Source organism: Phragmites australis, chromosome 13 (genome assembly GCF_958298935.1).
Source record: "Phragmites australis chromosome 13, lpPhrAust1.1, whole genome shotgun sequence".
NCBI classification, from domain to species: Eukaryota; Viridiplantae; Streptophyta; class Magnoliopsida; order Poales; family Poaceae; genus Phragmites; species Phragmites australis.
This window is the reverse complement of record NC_084933.1, coordinates 22878729-22894899: the sequence shown is the minus strand read 5'-3', so window position 1 is coordinate 22894899 and position 16171 is coordinate 22878729. Positions and strand designations below refer to the sequence as shown.

Sequence of the window (16171 nt, the reverse complement as noted above, 5' to 3'; positions counted from 1 at the left end):
TTGGAAGAATCCATGCGAAAAATCCCAAACCAAGCGGGCATGAGGTAGGAACTGGGGGAGAACTGGCCGTCAGTGTCCATGGCGGCACAGATGGCGGTGGAGACGGACATGGAGACGGTGGGAGCCTAGGCTAGTTGGGCTCAGAATTTTTGGACCATGGCCCACAAAATGGGTACGGGCCCCAACAACCCAAACTGTTTGGATATCCTCACTCAGATATTTAAACCCAATCCTTCCGTCTGGCGCGCCTGGGTTTAGGTCTCAAAATCCTCCACCGCTCTAGGGTTAGGGTTCCCGACGACACAGGCGGAGATCAGGCAATTCAGAGCAGGTGCCAAGAAAGCTAGTAAAGGAAAGTCTCCACCGCTACTGAGGCATTCTTTCGCTCAAGTGAAAAAGATACTATAATGGAACATAGTTTGGTACATGACTTAACCATGAAGGTCATTAATAATTCTGTTAAAGAGGTTGAGAATTTGGTTTTGAAAGAAATTCAGACCACAAAGAGTGGTCTAATGACTAAGAAAGGTAGATGTAACCACTCCGAGAAACTAAAATGAAGATCTTACTTTGGAATGCCAGAGGTCTTGAGAATCCAATAAGGAGAAAACAAACCAAACATTATATCTACTAGGAAAAGGTAGACATCATAGGTATTCAAGAAATTGTGAAGAAGGACTTCACAGCCAGTAAACTCAGGGAGGTGGCTGGAAATGAGAACTTGGGTTGTGCTCCCTGCCTAGGGTCATTCTAGAGGCATATTGGTTGGGGTTAAGGAAGACTTGTTGGAGCTTGAGACTTGAGAAATTTACCACTTCTGTATTAAAGTCACAATTAGGATGAGAATCTCTAACCTAAGGTGGGATTTGATCACAGTATATGGCCCTACTCACCATTGCCTCTCCAAAGACTTTATTCAAGAGTTGGAAGATGTTTGTGACAAGGTGTCACTACCCCTGGTGGTTGGGGGTGATTTCAACTTAATTAGAGATGCTCATGATAAAAACAATGAGAACATCGATAAGAACCTAACTGATCTCTTTAATGGTTTTGTTGAATAGTTCCAGTTTAGAGAAGTGAAGAGAGTAGGGCTTAGGTACACTTGGACAAATAAGAGACCAGATCCTGTCATGGTCAGTGCCTGGGAAGAACACATCCCCCTTTGTCTTGCATGAAGCTTGACAAGGGTAGGCTCTGACTATAGCCCTATTTGTCTAGATTCTGGTGAAGCTGAATTTCAAGTGGAGAAATATTTTACCTTTGAGAAGCAATGGTTGCTACATGACAATTTTAAGAAACTTATCTGTGTCAGATGGGATGCTAAAAAGGCTGGTAGATCTGCAAGTGGATCTTCTATGGATAATTGGTACGAAAGCCTATGTGATATTAGACAATTTATAAGAGGTTGGCAAAGGCAGCAAATGGGAGAACAGAGGAAAACTAAGGATGGCCTCCTTGCTGAGCTTTCTCTGATGGATACAAAAGCAAAATTTGAAAGTCTAAACACTAAGGAGTGGGACACACGATTTCAGATGGAAAAGGCCCTGGAAAATATCCTTGCCATGTATGAAATTTACTGGAAACAAAGAAGGTAAAATACTTTGGTCGGAGAAGGGGACTCTAATACTAGATTCTTCTATTTGATGGCCAATGGGAGGAGGAAGAAGAACATGATTCTCACCCTGGAAACTGAACATGGTTAGATAAGCACTCAAGAACATATCATGGAGCACATTTATGCTTTCTACAAACAACTATTTGGACAGAGCTCTAGTGTGAGGAACCGTCTAAATAGTATTTCAATTAATCATTAGAATAATTATTTACTTAATCACAACTACAATGATTAACCAGAATACCATCCAAATAGTCTTGGCACGTGTTTTATGCCTAAGATTGAAACACATGCCTTTTCAACATATAGCATCATAACGAAGCTTAAGAAAGAACTAGTAATTAAATTATATTACAAGTTCTCAAGTATTCGACCATTTACAATAATTTACAACAAAAGATTAGATAAACTATGCAGCGAAAAAGTAACACCTATCAACACCAAAAGCTAGGTAAAGTCATATACCCTTAGTTTCCATCCAAACGCACGCCACACGAGTAGATAGCACTACTCTTGCCCACCGCCAGCATCGGCAGATATGAAGTAGCCGGCTAACCTTTCCTCACCTGTAAACCTAAAAGAGCTACGTGAGTATGAATGTACTTGCAAGACTTAATCCATACTGGGTACATATAATAATCCGACTCAAAGGATAATGCAATTGAGCCATTAGCAAGAAGTAGGTCACAAGATTAAGTAAATTCATATACGTAAGCAACCTTACTACCCATGTATGAGCACCTAGACTTAACCACATATATCTTTCTACCCTGTAACCAACAACAGGAACATAAAGGTAACTGAAACTATAACAGTCATAGCTATGAACGTAACTATCTCAACCATAACCCAACATACACTACATTCCCGAAGTCAGAACTCTACGACTACTACAAATAGACAGAAAGCATGCTCATGACCAAGAGCGCGGCAATTCAAATTGCTTTTACACCTTGCAGGGTGGTACTTCTGGACCCACACGACACGTGACCACCGCTCACACAACCCATCAGCTGTGAGTGATGATTCATGCACCAACAGTTCACATACCCACCCCAAACCTTCGTTTCCATATCGAGTAATGTGGAGACTACCTAGATCCCAAGCATACGATGACTTACTGGACACAATCTTAGGCGCCCCTAACAACATTCTCGCTCACACCTTGACTCATGGGTCAAATGAACACGGTGACTTATAGTACTTGGCTTACTTGTCTCATATTCGGGTATACGGTAAGTACGGAAAGTGTTTAAGTCAACTGCAACAATGATTGGTACTTAACCGATGCAATCAGTCTATAACATCCGAGCTCTTCTCCGAACTACACCGAGGAACCTCCAGTGAAGAAAATACTCCTAACACCACCCACATCTCACATCATCCTCACATCTCATACAACCCATATCATTATCATTGCGTATATTCCTTTGTGACGACGGCTGACAAATATATATATAGAGAGAATCGGCACAATTTTCATATATTTATCTATTTGCCCACACAATAAAAAAGATAAAATTGTAAAAGAAAGCCGCACCTGCGCCCGATTTTGACGGACCATTCACGCAGATGTCGCTTGCCGCGCCCTTGGCCGTAGCCTTGACGAAACGAGCAAGCACACGCGTGTATTCTCGTAGTCCTTTAATCCACACATGCTAAGTGGAGAAAAAGATAATATCTTTTAAATTGGTCTTTCTTCAGCTGCATAGCAATGTGAGACTAAAAGATATACTTCCACCTTCATATAATTGAACCTTTAAAATTTATTTAAAATTACATAAATATAATGAGTCAAACCCATATATTATAAGCAGAACTAAGTGTTACTTCTTTCAAAATTACCAGATCATTCGTGAACGTAGAGGTGGGATATGTTACATGCTTATGCATAATATCGTGATCAAACATTCGAATTTGCTTGTATTAAGGAGAAACGATAGAACAAAAAAAAAAGACAGCCTTTATATCATCATAGTGATGTACATTATTACTTGTCTTTTTCCACTTATATAATGTTTGTTAGTGACATTTTGGAGAGGCGAATGTGAGTTCAGAGAGTGTTTGTGGTAGGATTTGGCATTTAACTCAATAAGCCACGGTCCCTTGTTTGGTAAGACAGATAGGAAGTTGCGAGGTTTTATGAAAAAGAAAGGATTGATGAAAGATCCTTCGATCAGCCAGATGACTTGATCTACATTTTCCTAGTGAAAGCCTGAAGAAAACATCAAATAGTACAACATTTTCTTCCTGAAAAGGGTGTTCTCGGTTCTCACCATGCCCAAGGATTGGGATCAAGCCTATGTTGCAAGCCGCGCGCTCGGGTTTGTCTAACTGGTTAATGTTAACTAGATCACTATCTAGTTATCACTCTTCTTTCTGTAATTTTTCTTATTTAGAATTGTCCCTTTTGGGAAGAAATTGGTTTTTTGGAACTTTCCGTTTTTTGAATTTTAATTTTTCAGAATGGTCGGCCTGAAAACGATTTCGCTTCAGGACTCCTTTCTTTCCTCCTCCGACGTCTCCATCTCTCCATCGACAGTATTGCACAGCGCAGATACGCCGATCGTGACGCCGAAACGAGAGGAGCCCCACCCCAAATCTACTTCCGATTCTGGAGCAGGTAGCTGCGGGGCTTTCCATCTGACAACACAGCAACGCACAGTGCACAGACAACCCACCCCCCTCCCCCCATGCATACGCACAGCATTCACAGAAAAGCAGCCGACCTCCATCGCAACGCCCTTCCGGCTGCCGGCTTAGTTGTAGGAGACAGGGACGGCATGTCGCCCATTCCACAGTGCCGCTGCGCTGCGCCACAACCGAATGGACACGAAAGCAGGCACGCGCGCAGACGGTTACAACGTTTGGTGAGGCGGTCGCGGTTCGTCCGACTCGGCGCTGCGTGGGCTGTGACCAATACGTCTGGATTCCCCCGGGGGTGGGGGGCGAATGGAGACTTCGACAGGGAGGGAAGCTTGGAGCAGGACCCTGATCTGCCCAACTATTCTCGGATTCTTTTTCTCTCGAAAGCTGGATATCTACATCCGCTACACAAGTGGGGACTTAAAATCGTGGCCTCAGCGCTAGGAATCGTAATGGGTTCCGTTCCCTGTAATTCGCAGAGATTTCTCTATTAGCGGATGGGTATGAAAAAATTTAATGACACCAATATAGAGACTTAGATCGGAAAGTGCTCCTGCTACGATATTTAACACATATTGTATTAACTATCCTCATATGTATCAATAAATTATTTATTTATACTACAAATATATTATTAATATATAAAAATAATCTATTATAATTCAATCTTAATCCTCGTTAGAAATCCGATCTCCACGTAATTCTTAATAGAGACATCCCTACTCAACCCGTCGGGCCCCTTGCTCCTGCTGACACCGCGCCTTCCTTTTCCCTGTGATCCGGTGCAAGAATGTGCAGGCACATGGGGCGCTTCTCGGAAAGCGGCCGGGAGCCCCACCGGACGTGGCCGTCTCGGTCTCTCCATCCCATAGAGAAATCTGGAATCATTGCCTTCGAACAATGAATATACTGCGCCTGGTCTTCACATGGAAGCTAGCTCCATTTCTAGGCGGCCGAGTGGACGACGCGGCCACACACAAATCGAGCAGCTGCAGCCAGTAGGCGGAAGAGGGGGTCTACGCCTACTTTTCGCGAACGTGGACTGCGCCTTTCTGAGCCGCTGGTGACTCGGCCGGCCCGGCTGCTGACTCCGCAAATCCACTGCCTTTGCAAAAGGATCCACCAGCGGGAAGCCTATAAATGGCGCCCTCGGCTGCTGCACTCTGGTACCAATCCGCAATTCCTTACTCGCTAAGGCATCAGCGCAACGCACGCAACACCGGATCAGTCTGCTCTTCCGTTGAGCTTGTAGTCGATCAGCTAGCTTAGCAGCCATGAGGAAGTCGAGCAGCGGCCATGTCATCGGAGTCCCGGTGACCTCCAAGGCGTATGGCATAGAGGAGGTGTCCAGGGATCCGTCGTTTAGGAAGGTCGATGGTGATCACCTTGCTGTCTCGTTGACGCACCCCAGCCCGTACGCGTCTTTCGGCTATAAGCACAGTAAGTATTGATCATGATCATACCAATATACCACCATGAGATTTCTATTTCAAGACATGCGTTTTTGCTGCTAGACACTTGATAATTTACTGATGTGTTTATGATTGTGTGTATTTCTGCAGGTAGCAAGGGTCAGGTGATCCACTGGGTGAGCAAGCTGAGCAGAAGGGCCCAAGGCTTCAGAGAGCATGGTGAGTTAACGTTCGTGCATCTCTTCAAATTTCAAGGGCTTTCGATCGATCCAGATTCAATAGCCAGGACGTGAACTAGTGGCCTAACGTACTTTGTGGTCACGTTGCAGTGAGCTTGGGGCCGAAGCTGTCGGAGACTGTCAAGGGGAAGCTGAGCTTGGGGGCGCGGATCCTGCAGGCCGGCGGGATAGAGCGCGTGTTCCGGCAGGCGTTCTCCGCCGAGAAGAGCGAGCGGCTGGTGAAGGCGCTGCAGTGTTACCTCTACACCACCGGCGGCCCCATCGCCGGGATGCTCTTCGTGTCCACCAAGAAGGTCGCCTTCCGCAGCGACCGGCCCGTCACGGTCACCTCGCCCAAGGGCGACACGGTGCGGGTGACCTACAAGGTGGTGGTCCCGCTCAAGAGGATCCACAAGGTGCGGCCGAGCGAGAACGTCGACAAGCCGGAGGAGAAGTACATCCACGTCGCCACGGTGGACGGGTTCGAGTTCTGGTTCATGGGGTTCGTGAGCTACCAGAGGTCGTGCAAGTACATGCAGCAAGTCATCTCTGACCTGCAATGACTGCACGGCCGGGACCTTGGTTGATGAGAGGTCCGGTGTTTGTTGCCCTGTCGGCACGATGAGAAGAGAGGTTATGGGCTGCTTCGCCACCTTTTGTTGCGAAGTAGTCCTAGCTACTATTGCTCCATCTAATTTCGGATCGGAGCAATTGATTTCCTTCCGCGTACGATTTGGATTAACTTATGTTGCTCCAAGTGGTTGCCTTTTAGCATGGACCGAGAAATTGACCATTGTGCATGTTGTGGAATGGAAGAGTTTTTCGTGTTCATCTTTGTTCAGTTGTTCTATTGGGTCTTTCTGATAATCTTTCCCTCTAGCAAGTAATTGGGTCTTTCTGATAATCTTTCCCTGTAGCAAATAGCAAGTAGTAAGTGTCACAAGACATCGACGCGACGACGCACTATGCAAAATAAACTGTGACTGCTAACTGTCTTTCAAATGTACTTAAAACTGAAAATATGGACACGGCTATAGAATATAGGTGCATGTTACATCCATTCCAAGTACAGAACATCAGAACGTCACTGACATACGAAGTTTTTTTTACTTGAGGGACACTACTATCATTTTATTGAGAATTTCTCTAGAATTACCAAGTCTATGACTAAACTCTTGCAGAAGAGTGTGAAGTTTATATGGTCCGATGCTTGTGAGAGAGCTTTCCAAACCTTGAAGATTCTTTTCACTACCGTGCTCGTCTTTGCTCAACTAGTTGTGGATAAGAATTTTGACGTTTATTGCGATGTTTCCCGTATAGACCTCGGTTGTGTTCTCATGTAAGAGGGCTGAGTCATCACCTATGCTTCTTGCCAATTAAAGTGTCATATAGAAAATTATCCTACTCATGATTTAGTGCTTGTAGCTGTTGTGCATACTCTAAAAATCTGGCGCCACTACGTCCTTCAAAATATTTGCAGTACCTATGCCGATGACAAGAGTCTCAAGTATCTTATGGTCAAATGAGATGGTTTGAATTGATCGAGGACTATGAATTGGAGGTTCATTACCATCCTGGCAAAGCAAATTTCGTTACCGATGCTTTGAGCCAAAAGGTTCGATGCAATTATCTTATGATCAAGCCCAAGAATACCACACTTTGTGATGATTTTTGAAGGCTTGAACTTAAGATGGTCTCGAAAAGATTTATTGCAAATCTGGATATCAAATCCACCCTCATCGACCAAATCAAGGAAGCACACAAGGAAGATGCCGGCGTGAAGAAAATTCATGACAAGATTGAGAAAGGGCAAGCTAGATGCTTTTCTGTAGATGATCAAGACACTTTGTGGTTCGGAAAATGTCTAGTAGTTCCTAAGGTTCCTGAGCTAAGAAAGAAAAATTTAGATGAAACTCATGATTCTTTGTTATCCATTCACCCGGGGAGTACCAAAATATACCAAGACCTCAAGCGGAGATTTTGGTGGACCCGCATGAAGCGTGAGATCATTCGTTATGTCACCGAGTGTGATGTTTATCGGAGAGTCAAAGTCGAACATCGTAAGCTGGCTGGTATGCTCCAACCCTTACCTATTTCCTCTTGAAAGTGAGAGAAAATCGGTATGGGTTTCATTATCGTGCTGCCTAAGACCTCTCGAAGGTATGACTCAATTTGGGTCATTATGGACCGGTTAACCAAATCTGCTCATTTTCTTCCCGTAAAAACCACGTATTCTTCCAAGCAATACGCAGAGCTATACCTCACTAGAATAGTTTTTCTCCATGGTATTCCTACGAAAATAGTCTTCGATCGTGGATCCATCTTTGTCTCCCATTTCTGGAAGAGCCTTCACGAAGCTATGGGATCTTAGCTGTTTCATAGCACTGTCTACCATCCTCAGACCGATGGTCAAACAGAGAGAGTGAATCAAATACTTGAAGATATGTTGCGAGCTTGTGCTCTCACGTATGAAAAGCAATGAGATATTTGTTTGCCATTTGCCGAATTCTCCTACAATAATTGTTTCCAATCGAGCATCAAGGTGTCCCCGTTTGAAGCGCTTTATGGAAGGAGGTAAATTGGTTTGAGTCCGGTAAAAGGGTTTTTCTATGTCTGGATTTGGTCAAAGAAGCAGAAAAGTATGTCCTGATCATTCGTAAGAACCTTCTCACTGCTCAATCTCGTCATAAAATCTATGTTGATCGCTGTCAACGTGAGCTTGTTTTCAAAATTAGAGATTTCATCTATCTTAAGGTCTCTCCCCTCAGAGGAACGCAATGTTTCCAAATAAAAGGAAAGCTGGCACCACGTTATGTTTGTCCTTTCTAAATTATTGCCTAGCGTGGCGAGGTGGCCTATCAATTGGAGCTACCTCCATCTCTCTCCGTCGTGCACAATATCTTCCATGTCTCGTAATTGAAGAAGTGTCTTCACATTCCAATCGAAGTTGTGACAGTGGATGACCAACACCTTTATCTCAACCATTCTTATTGCGAGAATCCTATTCACATTCTTGATGAAGCCGAACGGAAGACACGACACAATTCATTTAAGTTTCTCAAGGTTCAATGGAGCAATCATACCGATGATGAAGCAACATGGGAACATAAAGATCGACTTCATGCTGATTATCCTGAGTTTTTCTCCAACATATGAGTGTTGCATTAGTTTCTAATTCCCATAGCATGGTTTGTCGTGAAATCATGAAGTTTCTTGATTCACCATACTCTCCCCTAAAGTCATCCGGATCTCGGGAGGACATTCTTTTGAGGGGGAGGTTTGTCACGTCCCAATGCATTAATCATGTTATTAAGCCTAATCATGCATCATTAAGTATTATAAGCATCATGTTTAATTGTTGAGAATTGTGGATTGTGTGTTATTTCATATGGTACTTGTTAATTGCTTTTCTTTTTGAAAATAACGGATGATAGAATTGTCGTTAGTTGAGTCTCGCTTGGAAGTTATAATCATTGCACATGTTTTTATAATAGTTTAGCAACAGTTTTAGCTTGTCTCTCTAGCTCATGGGACCCATCTTGGGCTGACCCCACCTTTCCTCTCCTTCCCCACCAGTAGCCCCACCTCCCTCTCTCACCCTCACTCACTCTCACCCTCACTCCAACTGGCCAACACAGCAGCAGGGCTGCTGCTCCTTCTCCCTCCCTCAAACATCTCCTTTCTTCACTAAAATTCCACTCAAGAACAAGGATTTGAGGTTTGCATGTTATACCATTGCATTACTCTCCTCTTTAGCTTCCCATCCATCTATCTCTTGTTCGCATGCATGAATATTTGAAGGTTTGGCAACTCAAATTTGTCACCTTTCCTCACTGAACTTTCAGTAGCGGGGTTTTCTCTTCTCAGAGTATTTCCCTTCGTTTTATTTTGCACTTAAGGTCTCTAACTACAACAAGAACCTTGGGTGAGTTTTCCTAGGTTTCTTTGGTGGGAATGCATGTTTTAGGATGGATGAATTCGAGTTTAGGGGCTGCAAATCGGGTGCTGCAACGCACCTTATGTTCTTAATGAAATGGATATGGTAGGAGGAGAATAGATGAGATAGCTAGTGAATCTAGTGTGTACAGTGAGTAAATTAGGTTTAGAACTAAAGCCTTAGTGACATTTCATGTTTATGTGGTTTAGATTTTAACATGCAAGTTGAATCGATCGATGAATCGTCAAATCGAGTTTTCATGTTGTTTAGTGTGTAAAATAAGTTTAGAATCCTTACATTGGTCCTTAGACATGTTTAGGTAGGATAGGTTGTTACATGCACGTTGAATCAACCGAGGAATTTGCCGCGTAGTTCTAGTCTGCCAGAACCCGAACTATCTGGGTACCGACCGGAGGTTCTGGGTAACTCGTTTTAAAAATTAACCGAGCACCTCGCTCGTAGTGAAACTCGGAATATTCTGGCAACCTGGATGTTCCGGGTACAACCCAAATGTTCCATGTTAAATCATTTAGGATTAACCTAGAACCCCACTGGGACCCTCACCTGGAGGTTCCAGCCCAACCCGGAAGGTCCAAACCCGGAGGGTCTGGCTAGACCCGAATTATCCGGATGCTTGACATAACTTCCAATGTAGTTTTTTTTCATAAACTTTCGTTGTTCCTTCATATGTCTTGCATTATTAGCTTGATGTTATGATGCATCCACTACTTTTATGCATCATTTAGCATATTTCGTTGCATCTCTTTTATACTCATCATTGCACGCATTCTTGTTTAGTGAACGAAGGACCGGAGGGTGATGTGGGCATGATTGAGGGCGATCCGAATTTCATTACTGTGAATTGTGATCAAGTTGAGCACTAAGGCAAGCATTTAAGCATACTCATCTTATTACTTTGGATCATATGTTATGACAATTTGATAAATTATGGTATATATGTCTTGCATGATGGCTAGTTAAATATCGGGTTTTGGGATTAGATCCTAATTGTTTCATTACCCTTCCTTGGTATTGTTATCTCTTAATCCATTGTAACCCTGGGTATAGCACTCAATGATCTAACTTAAAATGAATATGTCATTTTTAGTAATGCTTAGGTCATCGGTAGAAGTCGAGTGGTGGTTCGACCATCATTCGCGAGCTTAGGACTTACTCTTATTCCACAAATACAATGATGATGATGGGATGTGTAAGTCAGTGAGGATGATATGAGATTCTGGCGGGCAATAGGGATGACTCGAGATGGGAGTCTCGGATGCTATAGGCTCGCTTGAATCGATTAATGACAGTTCGTTGTTGTAGTTGGTTTTAGCACTTACCTTACTTACCACATATCTATGTAATGGTAGATAAGTCGAATACATTTCGTAGCTGTGACCTTTTGACTTGTGGGCTTATGGTGTCGTAGGTATAATAGGCTTGTAGAGGTAACATCGTAAAAGTGTTGTGTGCATAATATGCTTGTAGAGGTATTTAGTTTACTCTAGAAATAGTTTTAGTTACCTCCACACCTTTTGGCGTAACTAGTGTACTCTGGGAGTAGTACTAGTGGACCTCCGCGCCTATAGGTGCATGTTCAAACGGTCGGGGCTCAATTAAAAAGGTTGACACGGGTACCCCTTGCGTGCACTTTAGCAGGTGACACAAGTCGAATGGTCCTCATATCGTGTGAGTAAAGATGTATTCCCTGGAGGGTGTAAGATCAATTCGAATTACCGCGCTCTCAGTTATGAGCATGCTTCCGTCCATTTACATCAATCATAGAGTTTCATTATTAGGATGTTGTGATGGAATGTTGGAACATAGTTGGTAATATTGATGAAAAGTTGATATGGTACAAGTTACAGTTAAGTTATGTTAATGATCTTAGGATTAAAGGGTATTTTAGTTAGGTGTAGATGTTTACACTTGAGTTCAAATAGCTTTTGCATATGAAGTTACTTAACCTTTTGTGGCTAAGTTCTAGCTAATTACACATATGCATCCTCCTTGGAGTCAGGCTATTTATAAGTACCCATTATAGATTAAGTATTGCGAGTACCTTCATACTCACGTTCTTTGTTTGCTTTTCAGGTGAGGAAGATTTAGTTTTTGATTACTTTACGCCTATTGATGTTGGTGACAGGCAAGAGTAGTGTCATCCTATTCGTATGTTGTTATTTTAATGCAGGTATAAATACAACAAGATAAGTGCTACCTAATTCCCGACATTGACTAGCTAATATGTTGATCAACAATTCACCAAAATATATGATAAATATGATAGATATTTACCTTGATGCTCCGCTTCATATACACGAACAACCACGAGAAAACACTTCAAGAAAAGCCGTCACTCTCCATAACATCGTTCGCTAAAAGAATGAAAATACATCGTAATAAGCATACAATGCATGATCAGGAACAAAATACAATGTAATATATTATGAAAATATTTTTTCTAGTTAACACAAGTCATAATAAGACTAGAAAAATTGGTTTCACCAATTTTAGAATTGCGATGAATTAACTATGAATTAATTAAGCTTTAACCTAATTAAATAATATTAGAAATATAATTAACTATTTAATGGCTGTGGATATTTTTACTAGGTGGAGAAGGTTATTGTGAAACCAACAAAATTAGTTTCATAGTTTTTGGAGCTATAGAGAATTTATTATGAATTTTACAATTTTCAGAAACAGTAAACTACAGTAAAACGGTTTTGTCTGAGTTACCGCAGTCAGACCGCCAAAAGGGGCGGTTAGGCCGCTGGGAGTGACGATCAAACCATGGGAAAGCGCAATCAGACTCTTGGGAAGAGTGTCAATTTGGTTCCCGATGGTCAGACTAGTCGGAGGGGTGGTCTGACTCCTGGGACGGCGGTTAGAGCGCTTGGTGTGCCTGCCGCCACCCATTCCGATGATGCCTTCTGTCAAGGCCGGTATCTAAACACTCTACGTAACTAAGAGGATCCATTTTAAGTGGTTTGAGCGTCATTCATGGGGACAAAAGCTTGGACCCCAGGATCGACGTCCATGGCTCGATGGAGCTTGGTTCTATGGCTATGGGGAGTGGGTGGAACTCAGGGAAAATAAGGGGAAAGGGGTTATGAAGCTTCGTCTTGGTGTGGGGAAGCTTTCTTGAGGGTTGACCGGCTCTGGAGAAGCTCTGAGGTGGAGATCGGCTTCGGGGTGCTTCGATCGATCTAGAGGTGGAAGAAGAGCTCCGGGCTTGCTCCGGTGAAGGGTGGCTTGGGGATGAGCTTGGGACGATGTTGGGAACTCATGGGCCACCCCTTCCTTCGATCTTCGGCCTCCGTAGAGCTTGAGGTCGAAGAAATGGTGGGGATCTCCCTTTCTCTCTCTCTTTTCTCTCTCTCGGTGAAGAAGAATGAACGAGGGAGAGGATAAGAGCGTCAGTGGAAAGGCTTTTAAGTGGTTCTGCGCTCTGGCAGTCAGAGCGCGGCTAGCGCCGGTCAGACCACGAGTAGGGTCCGTGTGCTGAAAGGCTTCGTTCTTTTTCCCATTTCTTCCTATTCTTTTCCTTATCCTTCCTAAATGACTATGGGCTATCTAAACTATTCCAAAACACTTCCCACACATATACATATGGTGGAAACACATATGGATCGATCACGTAACGATTTTGAAATGTGATTAACTACTAGTAATTACACTAAGCATGGTGTTATGATGCGCGTGCATGCTTAATGATGGATTATGGTTTCCGAGGTGTGACTCTCTCTCTCTCTCTCATATCCACGGTGCTGAGCAGGTCAGCAGCCACTGCACGGCTACGTCCCCCTCCCCCCTGCTAGGTGACCACGCTCCGCCACACACCGCCTCAAGCGGGCAATGCCCTACCCTCAGCCGGCTGTCGCTGCGGCGCCTCACCTCCGGTCGGCTGATACCGCCACCGCATGGCTACGCCTTGTCTCCAGTTGGCTATCGCCGCCGCACCTCTTCCAGTCAACCGCCGCCGCCGCACAGCCACAGCTCACCTCAAGCCGACCGTCGCCGCACGATTACGCCCTGAGTCAGTCGTCGTCCGGCGACCCATAGATCTTGGATACCCATCAGATATAGGCACAAATTTGCTTCGCTCATACATAACTTGACCTGTTGCCATCTCTAATGCCGCGAAGCCAAAACCACGTGCGTTCTTGCTGCCGCGGTAACGGCGCCGCCCTGATTTTTTCCCCCTAAAAAGCACATGGAAGAACACGCCTATTCCAAATCGGCCAAGCGGTCGGTGATGCAAACAGGCTGAGTCCATCTAGCTTCCTGTATGCGGCGGCGTACGCGACCTTGATCGGCGTCGACCCGTGTCCTGATCGATCACAACCTCTTGCAGCGTAGACATGGCCGGATGACCCAAAATAGGTTGGTTGGGACGCAATCCGGATCAGGGATCATGCTACTGCGCCCGTATGATCTTATCACGAATACACGTGGTTCTGAGCTGTGACACGATTGTGTCCCGCGTTCTGCCGATAGTGGTACTTCTCGCAAGTCCACTCTACTTGCAGTACTAGCATTGGATTGTTGTTTTTTAACATTTGGATTAAAGGGGAACGTATCAATGGACTAGGAGTGCGAGGCGAGTTAAGTTTTTTCCTTTATTCAGGGTGCACCATTTCCAGAGCATGCAATGGATACTCCGCACTCCACACTAGCAGTTCAGCTCTACAGTCAGCACTGAACAGATAGATGCCGCGTCGTTTTCAGAAAGGCGCGCAAATGAATGCAACGCATAATGCTCGTTCTTGGAAACGTCGGCAACCAGGCTTCCGTGGTTCGATATGTACGTTTCCCAGCGGCGGATTGGTAGTTGTGTATAGATCGGCACCGTATGCATGCGCGGTGTGACTTGACTGACTACTGACTAGTGCAGTGCACGGACGACAAGGAAATGACTTCACGTCACGTAGAAATCCATACAGGAGAGAAGGCTGGCGACTCCACTCCAGAGCACTATAAATACCGACCCGAGGTACTAGTGAAGCCTCCAACACACTCCAACACAAATCGAAGCAAAGTCAACGGATTCGACCATGGACAGCCATCTCCTCCTGCTCTCCCTCCTAGCGATCTTCCTCTCGTGCAACGGCGCCGCTCCGCCGCCGGTGTACGACACGGACGGCCTTGAGCTGAGCGCCGACGCGAGCTACTACGTCCTCCCGGCCGTCCGCGGCCACGGCGGCGGGCTCACGATGGCGCCCCACGTGCTCCGCTGCCCGCTCTTCGTGGCGCAGGAGACCAACGAGCTCCGCAAGGGTTTCCCCGTGCGCTTCACGCCCGAGCAGCAGCAGGGTGGCGACCGCACCGTGCGCGTCTCCACCGATGTCCGCATCCACTTCGCCGCCGTGACGACGTGCGTGCAGACCACCGAGTGGCACGTCTCCGGGGACGACGAGCCGACGTCGGGGCGCCAGCAAGTAGTCACGGGCCCGATCCTGGCCCCGAGCCCGGGCGGGCGGGAGAAGGTGTTCCGCGTCGAGAGCTACGGCAGGGCGAAGGCGCACACGTACAAGCTGGTGTCGTGCAGGGGCTCGTGCCAGGACCTGGGCGTGTTCAGAGACGACAGGGGCTCGTGGCTCGGCGCGAGCGATCGGGCTCATGTGGTCGTGTTCAAGAAGGCGCCACCCGTTTAAAGACGTTACAGGCGTGACGCCGTGTTTGCAGCGTGCGTGTGCCGCTGTGCGCACCGAATAATGTGGGTGATTAGCTGTGGGAGAACTTTGGGCTTCTAGGTGACTGGCCCAGGCCCAGCACTGCAGTACGCATCCAGATGTATTAAAGTAATAAATGACGCTTGCCCTTGGTCCAAATCTAAACTACTGGTAAAGCGTTATAACTTGAATACTTGATCTAGGCCCTTTCATAGAAAAATAAAAAAATTGGCATAGGCCCAGATTAAAGTTTGGGCCCTAGACATGATTTATACGTTTTTCACAGCTAATTTTACTATAGGACCTCAAAAGGACTTGAATGTATTTTGTATTTCTGTCAGGGGTTCCCTTGCAAGGAGCTGGATGTAAAATTACCTTAAAATATATAATAATCCTGCCCGTTTCTCTCAGGAAAATGACCTTGAAATCTAGGCAAATGACATGAATAATTCTGAGCTATTTCGAGAATAGAGCAAGAACAATTAGATCCCATCGCTCTCCCTTGCAGTAGGTTACTAAGAGGTGCACTAAACGCAAACGAAGAACACATCAACTTTTGCTCCGCGCCGCCCCCACGCACTGTGCCGCCCGAGTGGTCCAGATGCCACTGCCGCCGCCGCTCAGGTAGGGAACGGGAGTGAGTTTCGCTGGCTACACGGGTGGGGAGG

At 45.2% G+C, this 16171-nt stretch overlaps 2 protein-coding genes across 2 annotated transcripts; both read left to right on the top strand.

Annotated features, from left to right (window-relative positions):
• Positions 1-5253: 5253 nt before the first annotated feature.
• On the top strand, positions 5254-6726 carry LOC133888744 (putative GEM-like protein 8). Its single transcript, XM_062329090.1, has 3 exons — positions 5254-5701; positions 5824-5892; positions 6003-6726. The coding sequence occupies exons 1-3, from the start codon at positions 5536-5538 to the stop codon at positions 6452-6454; spliced, it is 687 nt and encodes a 228-aa protein (XP_062185074.1). The 5' UTR covers positions 5254-5535; the 3' UTR covers positions 6455-6726.
• Positions 6727-14784: 8058 nt separating this feature from the next.
• Positions 14785-15705, top strand: LOC133889061 (alpha-amylase/subtilisin inhibitor-like). The gene has a single exon (XM_062329503.1). It carries the CDS (start codon positions 14886-14888, stop codon positions 15483-15485), a length of 600 nt encoding a protein of 199 aa, XP_062185487.1. The 5' UTR covers positions 14785-14885; the 3' UTR covers positions 15486-15705.
• Positions 15706-16171: the final 466 nt, after the last annotated feature.

Coding starts and splice junctions, on each gene's coding strand:
- LOC133888744 (XM_062329090.1), top strand. CDS start 5,536: ATGAGGAAGTCGAGCAGCGGCCATGTCATCGGAGTCCCGGTGACCTCC. Junction 5,702..5,823: donor GTCTTTCGGCTATAAGCACA/GTAAGTATTGAT, acceptor GTATTTCTGCAG/GTAGCAAGGGTCAGGTGATC. Junction 5,893..6,002: donor CCAAGGCTTCAGAGAGCATG/GTGAGTTAACGT, acceptor GTCACGTTGCAG/TGAGCTTGGGGCCGAAGCTG.
- LOC133889061 (XM_062329503.1), top strand. CDS start 14,886: ATGGACAGCCATCTCCTCCTGCTCTCCCTCCTAGCGATCTTCCTCTCG.